The following is an 11,973-nucleotide window of genomic DNA, read 5'->3' as shown; positions in this document are numbered from 1 at the left end:
CCCTGGGAGTCTGGAATCACTCACCTCTGCGGGGCTGGAGCTGACGGCCGACTTCAGTTCTGAGCGGGTGGGGATCGCCTGGGCCACAGGCCGCAGCAGCTGACCTCCGGGCTGGGGCCTCGGGTGGCTCTGGCCTGCTGCAGCTCAGGCCGGGGGACAGCCTGGGCAGGGAGCTGACCCGGAGGAGATGTGGGGCCTTGGGGCTGGGAGCCGGAGTCCACCTCCTCTTCCTCAAGCTCAGTGGTGACTCTTCGGCCCCTGGGGAGAAGCAAAAGGGTGTTCCTAAGATGACCGCTTTTAAAACAAATCCACCCCCCCCCCCCAAGCCAGGGCCCTGGTCCCCTGCCCCTCCCCTGGCTGTTGGGTGGAGAGGCCTGCAGGTCACCTTGTCAGGGTTTGGGCGGTGGCTCCCCTTCCGGTCCCTCTGGCTGCCCCGCTCTCCCTTTCTTAAAGCACTAGGGAAGGAGGAAAGTACCCACAGTTCACCCAGAGCTGGACTTCCCAGCAGCCAAGCCTGCAGAGGTGCCCATGGAGGACACCCTCTTGTTGGACAAGCTGCCCCTTCCTGGGGTGGACTTCTGCCTGGGCATGGGGGCTGGGGGCTGCACACAAACTACCTGTCTTGGGGGATCACAGCACGCGATATCAAAATTCTCCCCTCTACTCCCCAACATTCCCACCTTGAATGGAAGCAAGGAGGGAGCCGGGCACAAACCAAAGGACACAGCTCTGCCTCGGGAAGGCAGCTGAGAGTGGGGGGAAACTGGGCTTCTCTGGGGAAATGAACCCCTTCCCCACAAACACCACCCTGGGTGGACGGAGGCGTCTGGGACCCTGGGTGGTGGGGAGAAACACGTCATGCACAAAATAATGCACTCCTGGAGAAACTACCCAGGGCAGGGGAGGCTGGGAGGGGGCCCAGGGGAACACTGTCTGGAGGAGAGAAGCTTTACTTTTTAAATCCTGCTGTGGGGTCCCAAGGGGCATTGCCCCTTCATTGTCCTTCTCACTCTCCAATGACATAGTGGGATTCTTGGGGGGGGGGGGTGTTGTAGGGAGTGGGTAGAGAGGGAAGCTTTACTTTTTAAGTGGCATCAAAAAACCAAAAGACAGCTCCAAAATCTCAGGGCCCTGGCCCCTCTGCACCGTGTGCCATTTGTCTCTGGTTGCCGTCGGGGAGGGTGGGGTGCAGCAAGAGAGAATTTCTCACACAGAAAAACCCTGCCTTTTACATTTGCAAAAACAGCTGTGCCTTCCTGCTGAAAAGAGCAGCCCTACCCTCCGCCTCTGCCCCTCCCATTTTGCAGATGAATGAAGGAAAACTTACTTTCCTTGCAAAAGACTCAACGGCTCTGGGCAGCTCTACCGAAGAGTCCCCCCTCCAGCTGTCCTTCCTCTCCCCTCCGAAGTCGAAGCTTGCCTGGGTCCTCTGGCGCAGAGGTCTCTCTGCTCCTGTTAACTGCCCCAGCCCCAAGCCCCCAGCCCACCCACACCTGAATGCTCAGAATGCAGCTTTTCTCACACAAAGGGGAGGGAGGGAAGGCCAGTCACCTGTACTCTAGTCGCTGCGTAGTCCCCGAAGCTCCCGGGCGGTGAATAAAGAGGACTGGGGAGTCGCTGGTGCCCCAGGCTCTCTGCCGAAACTGCCCGGCTGATGATCCGCTGGCCGGGCCAATATTAGCAGTCGCCGCCAAAGCAGGGGGTGCTCTGGCTGTGCTGCCCAGACCCTCCAGCCGGCTTGACGCAGAGGTGGAGGAGGAGGGGGACGAGGCTGAGGCTGGAGAGACGATGAAGGGCACTTTCAAAGTGTGCATTATAACAGGCCCTGAGAAGCAGGGGAGCCTCGCCGCCACTGAACACGGCACCTGCTCAAATGCCAACTGAAACTATAGTTTTGCCCCTCACCTCCTCGTCCCCTCCACGCCTTTCCTCAAGCCCCTCCAAATTTGGGTAGCTTTGTGCCAACTTGGTGGTGCTGGGGCAGCTGGCTCAGGCACCTTCCCACGCGAGGGCACAGCGCATTAGGGGGTGGAGATCTGACCCACCCCTAGCCTGGCAGAAAGGCGTTTGTGGGCGTGGGCATTAGCCGGAAGCACTCCCTGCCAGCTGGAAGGTGGGACTCTTTGGAGGGGGTGGAGAGTGGGTAGGGCCTCACTAGATTGACACTTGGCAGTCACTTGACACCCTGGCACGCCGGTGGGCGTGGCACGGGTAAAATGGGGGCGGGGCCTAATGGGGAAAAGGCCAGGGTTCGAGAATGGTCAGAAAAATCTTTCTTCATGGGCTCCCAACACAGCTGCAACACAATGCGGCCATGTCCATCCTTCTTCCAGAGGCAGAGGACTCACCTGGGAGTTTTCTCCCTTCCCTAGTGGCATCTGATACTACCCCCTACACCCTATGTGTGGTGCTGGGCACCAAGGATGCTGAAGCAAATGGCAGGCAGCAGGTAGCAAGCAGCAGTGTCCTGCTCACAGGTACCCCTGGGTGGGATGACTGGGGTTCGCAACCCTTTGAGCTTGGCTGAAACTCCAGGTGAGGCATAGACTCAGAGGCGTCAGAAGCTGGTGGTGGTGGTGGGAAGGGGGGGACCCAGATAGAAGTGCTGCCTGATTAGACTTAAGTCTCACTGGGAACTTAAACTTTCCTGAGCCTGCAGGTAGAGCAGGAGGCAGATCAAAGACTCACTAAGAGGCAAAGACATGTGCCGTTCCCAGAAGACCACCAGTCCACACCCTCCCTGTGCCCCTGCACCCCAGCTTACCAGCCTGTGTTGGGGTTTAATTCTCCCCTCTCCCTTTGTCTTTCAAGCCCTCACCTGGACTTCCTTCCTTAGCTGGAGGTATAGGTCATCTGGTGGGAGGACAGGGCTTTCAGTGGGGAAGAGAGTCAGACTTGGGGGGACTCAAATCTGGTGGGGGTGTCCTAAACAAAATGCAGACGCCCCAGAGCCATACCATCCTCTGGGAGGAGGGCAGGTGGGCCTCCTCACTGGTCTCTTGGGTGGGGAGGGATGCAGGGATGCTAAAGGTCCTGAATCAGGTCCAGGGCACAGAGAGGGGACTCAGTGTGAAGCAGCCCACAATTTGGGGGGTGCAGCAGTCACTTGCTCATGCTGGCTCTGCTTTGGGTTCTGTGGCTTGGAGTCTTCACAGCCTGTGCCACACACCTATGCCCGCCCCCCCCCCGACCCCGGTGTCCGCTGCCAGATGCCCAGATGCCACAAGGAGCTACTTGCAGGTCCCTACAGAGAAACTTAGCTGGGACTTCCCAAGCCTCAGGTGGGGCTAGGAAGGGTGAAGGGCTGACCCCACGTCAGATAATGGGGTTCCATGGAAGGCCCACCAAAGGGGGTGTCTTCAAATTGAGAAGGTGGGCAGCTAAGGGGTTGAAAGGGGAGCAGCATTTCAAACCCACAGATCAAACTCTTGGAAATGTGGAACTTCCCACCCCTAAAACAGTGTATTGAATCTGAGCTCTGCCCTAGTGTGAATCCCCATTTCTGGCACAGCCCCAAAGGGGATCACACCAACGCAGGGCTATTTTATTCCATCAGAACCTTGAAGCCCAGAGCGTTTAAGCAAAGGAAGGGGAGCGGAGAAAGGGGTTCAGGGTGGGGAGGACCCATGGGGGACCAGCTAAGCCATGGTGCCACTGAGTCAGGACTAGAAGTATTGTGGGTGTGAGGGCTGTGACCCTCAACATCTTATTCCATTTACTGTCCATGGTGGGAACACATGGCCTATAGGGGATACAGGGTAGTGGGAGAGAAGGGACAAATTTGGGGTGCACCTCACAACATAAACCTCACTGCCCCACTTCCTCTTGGGCCTGAGAGAGGGTTATCCCATCCTGGGCTTCTGGTCAGATCCTATTTATGCAGGAGAGACTTGAAGGACCCTAAGAAATTCCCAAGTTTCCTCCACTTGGTTGCTTAAGTGGCCTCATGCTGACACCTGGTGGCCACTTCTAGAGTTACAGTGCACAGCTCAAAAGTTCTTCGGAGCGGCAATCTGGGGCACCCTGGGGAGAGGGCTGGGGGCAAAGTGACAACATTCTTCCTGCAAGGGGGAGACCCCCTGCAGTGTCAGGGTACTGGTGGGCTCTGCACCTTTGCACTTGGATCTGAGGCTCTCCTCTGCCCCCGCCCTGGCATTACAGAACTGACGGTGGAAGGAGGCCCAGGGGAATTCCTCTCTGGAGGTTCCGATCCCAGGGGTGCGGCGAGGCAGTGCCTAGAGCACAGGTTAAACCCGGGACGCCTTCCCAAAACATCCGCTGTGTTCTGAGAATTAGAGAAAACTGTATTATGTTTATATCAGAATAAAATCAGATTCATTACTGAGAGGCTCTGCAGCAGAATGTTTGGGACCCCCATCCTGAGGCAGGGTCCCCGAGACCAGATTCAGGGGCTGAATCTTGCGCCCGCGACCCCCAATCCCCGCAGGGCTTTCCAAATCTGACCCGAGCCTGGCACCTTGTGGCCACATCGAGAAATGCAACCGCAGCCTCAGAAAGCACCTGGCTGTCCTAGAAATCAGTATTGCCATGAGGATCACAGAAGAGCCACTTTACCAAACCTGAGAGCCGAGAGAAGAGGGGGAGGAAACGGAACCCCCATGCTGAACTCACCAGTTGTCCCGAGAGCCCCGCACCACTGGGACCCGTCTGACCCAGCCACCTCTGTGCAGGCAGCCGGAGAGGCCAGGGTGAGGCCACCCCAGGGCAGCAAGGCTACAGTGGGAGGGCCGAGGGTTCATGCTGTACAGCTCACACCGCGGTGTATCCAGAAGGGGAGAGGAATGGGCAGGAGGAGGCCTGGAGGCTGACCCGGCTCAAATCCCTGCTCTGCTGAAGGACCCGGGCGAGCCCGGTCACCCCTGGGCTGCCACGTCCCTCTGACCTCACAGGCTTGACATGCTGGTGCTTGAAAGCCCTTAGGTCAGCGTCCAGCACAGACCACATACTAATACGTGTTTGTTATTGTTCATCATTATACTCTCTCAATGCAAAGGTATGTTTGCCCCTGACTCCCCTGACCGACGGCACTAGAACCTTCTTTCCTGGGTGTTGGTAGCTGAGTCATGGCCCCGGCTGGTCCTGGGTGAAAGTGGCCACCTGAGAGGACTCTGGAGTTTGGGGAGAGGGGGACTGGCCAAGCAGGGAGTCGTGCCCTGTCCCCGGGCACAAGGGAGCCCCAGATCCCCTGGGCCATGCACACCCCTTCCCTCATCCTGCTTTTGGCCTCATTCAAGACGTGTGAGCCCTCCACGACCCCAGCCCTGGGCCTCCTCCCTCGGGGAGCTGGTCTTCCTGGCAAGCCCCACCCAGCACCCCGACATGCCCACGGGCCACCCCTGGTAGTGAGGAGCCTTCTCCTTTCCCGTGGAAGACGCATCAGCTGCCTTTTGCCTTTGCTGCCTGGAGGGGCAGCAGGCTTGTGGAGCACTAAGGCCCAGAGAGGGGAAGTAACTTGCTGGAGATGCAGAGCGAGAAGCCGCAAGAAGTGCCCTGGGCCCGTAGTCCTCCCTCAGCCTTCCTCACCTACACGCCTGGCTCACAGAGGACAGCACAGTGCATGCCGGGCGCGTGGAGGAAGCCTGAGACCGCGGCCTGTCCTACGGGGGAAGGAGCTGAGAATACAATTCAGAGGACCTGCTGACACCATGGCAACGGGCCTGGGGGGCTCCCCACTCACACACATCGCCCCACTGGACCCTCACCACCAAGGCGGGGAGAGTCTCCTTGGGTTCCCTTTTGATGGATGAGGAAACTGAGGCTCAGAGATGTTATGTAACTTTCCCAAGGCCACACAGCCATGGGCAGCAGAGCAAGGATTTAATCCCCAGTTGCCTGGTCCACCAGCTCTCACCCTTCAGCCCTACACTGGCCCGAGTGGACCCTCCTGCTGACCCCAACATGCTGAGGGCGTTCGGGAGGTGAGGCGTCCACAGGACTTGACCCACTGTGTCCTCCAGACCTCAACCTGCACCTTCTTTTTGGCCAGGGCCTGGAGGACGACATCTCTGTGTGCACGCGGCTCCCAGTGTGGCTCCAGGGAGGGTGGCACGGGCTGTATTTGCCCCACGGCAATCCCTGGGCTCGGTCTGCACCCTCGGCGGTGACAGCCAGATGGGGACACAATCTTAAGGTCTAGGCACCTGAATGCGGACACAGGACTCTTCCTCCAGGAAGCCTCCCAGCCTGCCTGTTCTGACCTCCTCTGATCTGTGCAGCTGGAGTTTGGGGGGCCCCCCTCAGCCCTCCCCTCTCCTGTTTTTCCTCTAGCTCTTCCTCCCACCCGGAGTCTGGCCCCTTTGCCCTCTCCATTCCCACAGCTGGACCCGGGTCCAGGAAGCAACCCCAGCAGGTGACCAAGAGCAGAGCCATCATGTAGGCCTCAAGGGAGGAAACCCATCTTCCATCCTCTCCCTCTCCCTGACCCTTGGAGGGTTTCTTGGGCAGGCTGAGCTTGTTGGACCACAGGTGGGTGCCAGGGAAGGTCAGGGAGACCACGGAGGGCTATGGAGGACCAGAGAAAGCCAAAAAAGGTCATGGAGGGCCAGAGAGGGCCAGGAAGGACCATGAAGGGCCAGAGAGGGCCAGTGAGAGCCAGGAAGGGTTAGGAAGGGACAGAGCCTCGGGTTCAGAGCCGGGGCCCCCATGTGCACCTCCTCCCAGTCCTGTTCGGCTGCCCGCTGAGCTACCACGCAGACCTGACCCACAGCGCAGAACCTGAGGCCCAGAGAGGGAAGGGGATTTCCAAGGTCCCCCAGCAAGTGGGCCATGGGTGTGGGAGGGGCAGGCAGGGTGCCCCCAGGGAGGCCAGGCTGGAAGAGGGCCAAGTTCTGAAGTGAGGATGGACTTTGAAGAAGAAAATCGTGTGCTTTGAGACGCAGTGTGAACGGCCGCAGGCTGCAGGGCTGCCGGGGCGCCGGCTCTGTTTTCCAAAAACACAGATGGACTGGGCAGGGGGTCAGAGTGAGGCTGGCGGAATGCGCTCCTTGCCCCCCTCCGCCCCCCCACCTCCCACGCCCGCCCCGCGAGGTTCTGATGGGCCAGCCACCTGGTCCACATGGGGCTGCAGAAGGTGGGCCACCCGGAGCTCACAGGCTCTGGACCCCCAGGCTGGGGACTTGGGGGCCCACCTTCATCCCTGGCAAAGCACAGAGCCAGGCTCGGCTGGGAACGACCCTGTGACCTTGACCCTGGGTCTACGTCTCTGAGCATCTCTGGGTGAAGGGAGCCTGGGAGGCAACACCCACTTGCACCCCCGCCTCCTGAGGCTCCAGGGGTGCCCCCAAGATCCCATATCTCAGCCCAGTGCCTTGGAGGGTGGGGATTGTGGAGTGACGGACCCAGGCCCAGCTTCTGGGGACAGCCTCAGGGACCCATCTGTGGGCTCCTGGAGACTTTCCCAGGGGTCTCCGGGTCAGACCCCCGACAGCAGCAGGTGGCAGGCAGTGGGAGGTTTGAGCCGAGGTGGCGTGGGGCTGGCGGGCTGCCTGGGGAGGGGGCTGAGCTGAGGACCCGGGGGTGGGGGGCTGGTGCTTGGCTGGGGAGTGGTAGGGAACCACCTCCGCTGGTCTCCACTTTCGAGGACTCTGCCTCGCTGTTCCTGCACCAAGGCCAGAAACAACAGTGCCGGAGGGAGTGGGTGGGCCGGTGCCCCACCACCCTGCTTGTCTGTTTGTTATCTCCACGGCTCCCAGGCCCATGACCACCCCCTACCCCCAAACATTCTTTCTGGAACTGACCTCTCTCTCCTCCCAGCACCAGGAGGGGGAGATGGGGATGGACATGGGAAAGAACTAACCCTGACCCAGCTGGACCCCCGCCAGAGGCCTCCTGGGTCCAGGGTTCCTGGCCCCGAAGCCCCTGCCTCACGTGAGCTTTCTGGCTCGAGTGGCCAAGGTGGCTACAAGCAGAGCGAGGAGCCGCCTGGCCTGACGGTGACAGCCACCCCCCAGCCCCCAGCCTCAACTCCCCCAGGCCCTGGAGACCCTCAGCCAAGGCTCCAGCTTGGCACGGGTGCCTGGCTTGCTCAGCCAGGATGGGGGCCCTGGAGGAGGTCAGCCCCAAGGACTTCCGGCCCCAGGTCTCTGATTCTAGAGGGTCAAACTCTCACTGGAGACGTTTCCAGAATGTTGGGGGCCCGGCACATTTGTCCAGCTGCTCCCCCAGGAAGCCTGGGCCCGTGAGGGGGGTGTGGGCTTGAACGGGGGGGCTGAGACCTCGGCACCCTCTCTCCTTCCTTAGCCTCATGGCCTCCAGGGCCCGGGCTGGCCAGCCTGTTGGGCATCCCGCGGAGCCCCTGTGCCTGCCGGCAGGGGGGAATGCGGGCGGCGTGGGCAGCAGACCCCTGCGGAGAGGACCACTATCCAGGACAGTAAGCCCAGCACAAAGTGGAGTGTGGCAAAAGTGAGGCTTTGGCGCCCTCTGCTGGTTCTGTCTGTGAATGACCGCCCTGACCGCCTTGCCTGGCATGGACGGGTGCCCACCTGGTAAAACCGCCCACGCAGGGGGCCCAACCCTGCCTGGGTCCCGGGGCAGGTTCCCCAAGGTGGGGACTTACAGCCTAACTGGACACAGACACCGGCCGGGGCTCTGCCTGGGCACTGCCAGGGGGCCTTTTCCAGGAGCTCAGGCCACTGGTTCCCGGTCTTGCTCCCTCTTCCCAGCCTGGCCCCCACCGAGCACCAGGCCCTCAAGGGCAGAGAGCGCACCCCAGCATCCCTGCGTCCACCTCCCATGGCCCTCAGGATCTGCTCAGGCCCGGAGAACAGCGAGGACAGTAAATATTTACTGCCAACAGGAGAAGGCAAATACAGCCCCAATGGCCAGGTGGAGCTGCCAGTTCGTCCGTGCCAGGAGCAGATGCAATCCGGGGAGCCAGCCTGGAGGCAGCCACACAGGCAGAGTGTCCTTAGTGGGTGGGCACCAGAGGGCCTGACCCCAGCCTCAGTCTCCCCATTAGCAACACAGGGGCAACAGCACACACGTGCCCCCCACGGCACGCGTGACAGTGCAACACGGAAGACGCAACAGTGAGGGAGTGGAACGTGTGGAGGGGCTGCACTCGGCACTTGGACCCCACCGCCCACGCGAGGGTTACACACGGGTCTGCACACCGCTGACGGCCACCGCCAGCCGCATGGGCCAGTGAAGCCTGGGTCCCAAGGGCAGGCCAGGTCTGCCCTCCAGTTCCCAGAAGGGGTGGAGCCTGGGCCTGGGTGGGGTGGCAGAGCCGAGGTCTGAGGGCCTGGCTTCCGTGGGGCGATGTGGGGGGTCCAGAAGCAGGGGCACCTGGGGTTCAGTGCCCAGGGCGGTGCCGAGCAGGACACTGGGTCTGATCCCGCCCTCGCCCCCGGGGCCCTGGCAGCCTGGGCGGCCACTTCTCCTTCCCTCCGTGACCCCGTCCCTGCGGGGTGTATGGAGGGCCCCCACCCCACCTGTTCGAAAACACATCCGCTGGTACCCAGGGGCTGGTGGGAGCGGCTGGGGCAGGGGTGGATCCTGGGTCTCAGAGCGGCAGCGGGTCTCAGGAGGGGAAAGGAAGACAGGCCCCAGCCCAGGCAGGGGGCCGAGGGCCACGTCACACCCTGACCCACCACCTTCCCCACCTGGTGGACTCCTCTCCCGAGCCCCCCCTGCACCACCCAGGACCAGCCGTGCTGCAAATCCTGCTGGCCGGGATGGCCTCCCTGCCCCGGGACCCCAAAGGCTTCCTCCCTCTCCACGGAGTCTGTTGGCACTTGAGGGGGAGGGAAAGCGTCCGAGTCGTCCCCAGGGTCTCACTGGCTGGCAGGGCCTTGAGGGCAGCCTGACTCCGACCAGCCCACTTCCCAGCCCCAGCTGCGTGCGGCCCGGCCTCGGGCACCCACATACCTCAACTCCTGCGGGGTGCCCCTGCCTGTACCCGTGCTAACGGGGCCGCCTGGGTGATCCCATGGGCAGCTCGCCGCTCACCCTGGCCACCCCCTCCCCCTCCTCTTCCGGGTCCAGTGTCCGGCCGTCCGCCTGCCTGCCCAGCCCTGGCCTCCACTCCAGGGGCGGGGCCTGCTGGGGGCCTGCAGCGTCTCCCCTGGGGGGTGTCAATGTGGCCCTGGGGTGGGGGGACCGGGGTGAGAGCCTCGGGGTCGCAGGGAGGGCCGCCCAGCCGGCTGGGTACCAGGCCGGCCTCTGAGTGGTCTGCAGCGACCGGGGCCCAGGCACCCAGCCCCAGCCTGGCCACCCCGAGCCCTGGCCCGGGTGGAGCCTTCAGGAAAGCTGCAGATTGATTTGGCCTGGGCGGCCGGCAGGCTGGCCGGGCCTTGGTACGGCCAGGTCACCCTCTGACCTCCCGGGCTGTGACCAGCCAAGGCACCCCTGGGCTCTTTGGCGTGACTGGCAGCGGCCTGGGCGGGTGCCCCGCGGAGCCACCGCATGCAGCAGTGGGGCGCTGAGGAGGGGGGTGTCAGGGCCCCCGAAGACAGGAGCTCACCGCCTTGGGGGGTACTGCCATGGGCCCTGGTGCCCGTCTGCCCGCATGCCTGTGGGCTCCCAGTGCGTGACGCAGAGAGAACAGAGAGGGGTCTGGGGCAGGACCCCCCGTCACCAGGGCCTGGGCAGGTGAGCCGGCCTTCCTCGCCCCCGCCCCCAGCAGCGCCTCAGCCCCCCAGGCCACACAGACGACAGCAGCAGGGCTCCTTCAGGGGGTTTATTGAGCATCCGGGGTGCGGGGAGCGCGGTGCTGGGCCGCCTGCCTGGAGGGGGCGTCCGGCCGGCGCTAGTTGCAGTAGTTCTCCAGCTGGTAGAGGGAGCAAATGCTGGTGCAGCACTGCTCCACGATGCCGCGCTTCTGCGGGGGCCCCTCCAGGCCCCGGGGCTGCAGGCCGCCGGCACCGGGGCCTCCCCCCAGCTCCACGGCCCCCACTGCGGGGAGAGACGGTCAGGCAGACGGCGCTCCCCTGCCCACCCTGCCCGGCCCTGGAGCGGGACCCCGAACAGGTACCCTGGCGCCCATCACGGGCCTGCCCCGCCCCCTTCCCCCCCCCCCCCCCCCCCGCCACGGCCCGCCCAGGACGCGGCCCTCTCCCAGGGTGACGGGGCGTCTCCCACAAGCACCCCCATCGCCGACACATCACCCCGAGACCATCGGCACCCAGGACTTGACTCACTTCAGACGATTCCTCCCTGGAGCTGCCCTCGGTGGGGAGGGGAGAGAATGGGACCGGGGCGCTGGGCGAGGCCGGGGCGAGAAGGGAGGGGGGGAGGGGCAAGCCCACCCTCAGGTGTCCTCCTGGCTCACCCCCAGGGAGCTGGTCACCTTTAGGATGTGACCACGAGAACATCATCTTCCTTTTTAAAATAATCCCTCCTGACCTCCCACCGGGTGCCGGCTGGAAGCAATGGGGCGGCGGGGCGGCGGGGCTCACCCTGCGGGCCCTCCACCTCCCGGCGGGCCTTGGGCGTGTAGAAGAAGCCGCGCTCCCCGCACACCAGGTACAGTGCCTCCACCAGGTGGGAGCCGCACAGGTGCTGGTTGACGAAGGCCCGGGCAGGGGTGGGCGCCCAGAGGGCCAGCAGGGCCAGCAGGGGCACGAGGCGCATCCACAGGGCCATGGTGGGGGCACGAGGACCTGGGGGACAGGCGGGGGTGAGGCCAGCGAGGGGGCGCCCGGGACCCCCAAACGCTCCAAGAGAGGAGCCCACGCCCTCCTGCCGCTCAGCAGAGCTCGTGCCGGGGGCCCCGACGCACCGGGCCCCAGCGGGGCCGGCCCAGACCCAGGCTGACGCAGAGCCCGCAGGGACAGACCTGCTGGCCGACGGCCTCGAGTGCAGCTGGTCCCGAGGGCTGGGGGCTGCTGGGCCCCGCCAGCTTTATAGCCCCTGACCCCTCCACCTGGCCCATTAGGGCCTCAAGTGGGTGGCAGATGGCCGGGGGCTGAGGCTGCAGTTTCTGGATCATTTCCCTGCTGCTGGGTCTGCAGG

The 11,973-nt window shown here is 63.3% G+C and overlaps 1 protein-coding gene across 1 annotated transcript; it reads right to left on the bottom strand.

Moving 5' to 3' along the window:
- Window positions 1-53: 53 nt before the first annotated feature.
- Window positions 54-11,604, bottom strand: INS (insulin). Its single transcript, XM_059929867.1, has 3 exons — window positions 11,418-11,604; window positions 1,552-1,777; window positions 54-258 (listed from the first exon to the last, which is right to left on the bottom strand). The coding sequence occupies exons 1-3, from the start codon at window positions 11,602-11,604 to the stop codon at window positions 54-56; spliced, it is 618 nt and encodes a 205-aa protein (XP_059785850.1).
- Between the last annotated feature and the right edge of the window lie 369 nt (window positions 11,605-11,973).

This window comes from Balaenoptera ricei, chromosome 8, assembly GCF_028023285.1.
Source record: "Balaenoptera ricei isolate mBalRic1 chromosome 8, mBalRic1.hap2, whole genome shotgun sequence".
Classification (NCBI taxonomy): domain Eukaryota; kingdom Metazoa; phylum Chordata; class Mammalia; order Artiodactyla; family Balaenopteridae; genus Balaenoptera; species Balaenoptera ricei.
Note: the sequence above shows the minus strand (reverse complement) of the source record. Positions and strands in the feature narration are given on the sequence as shown.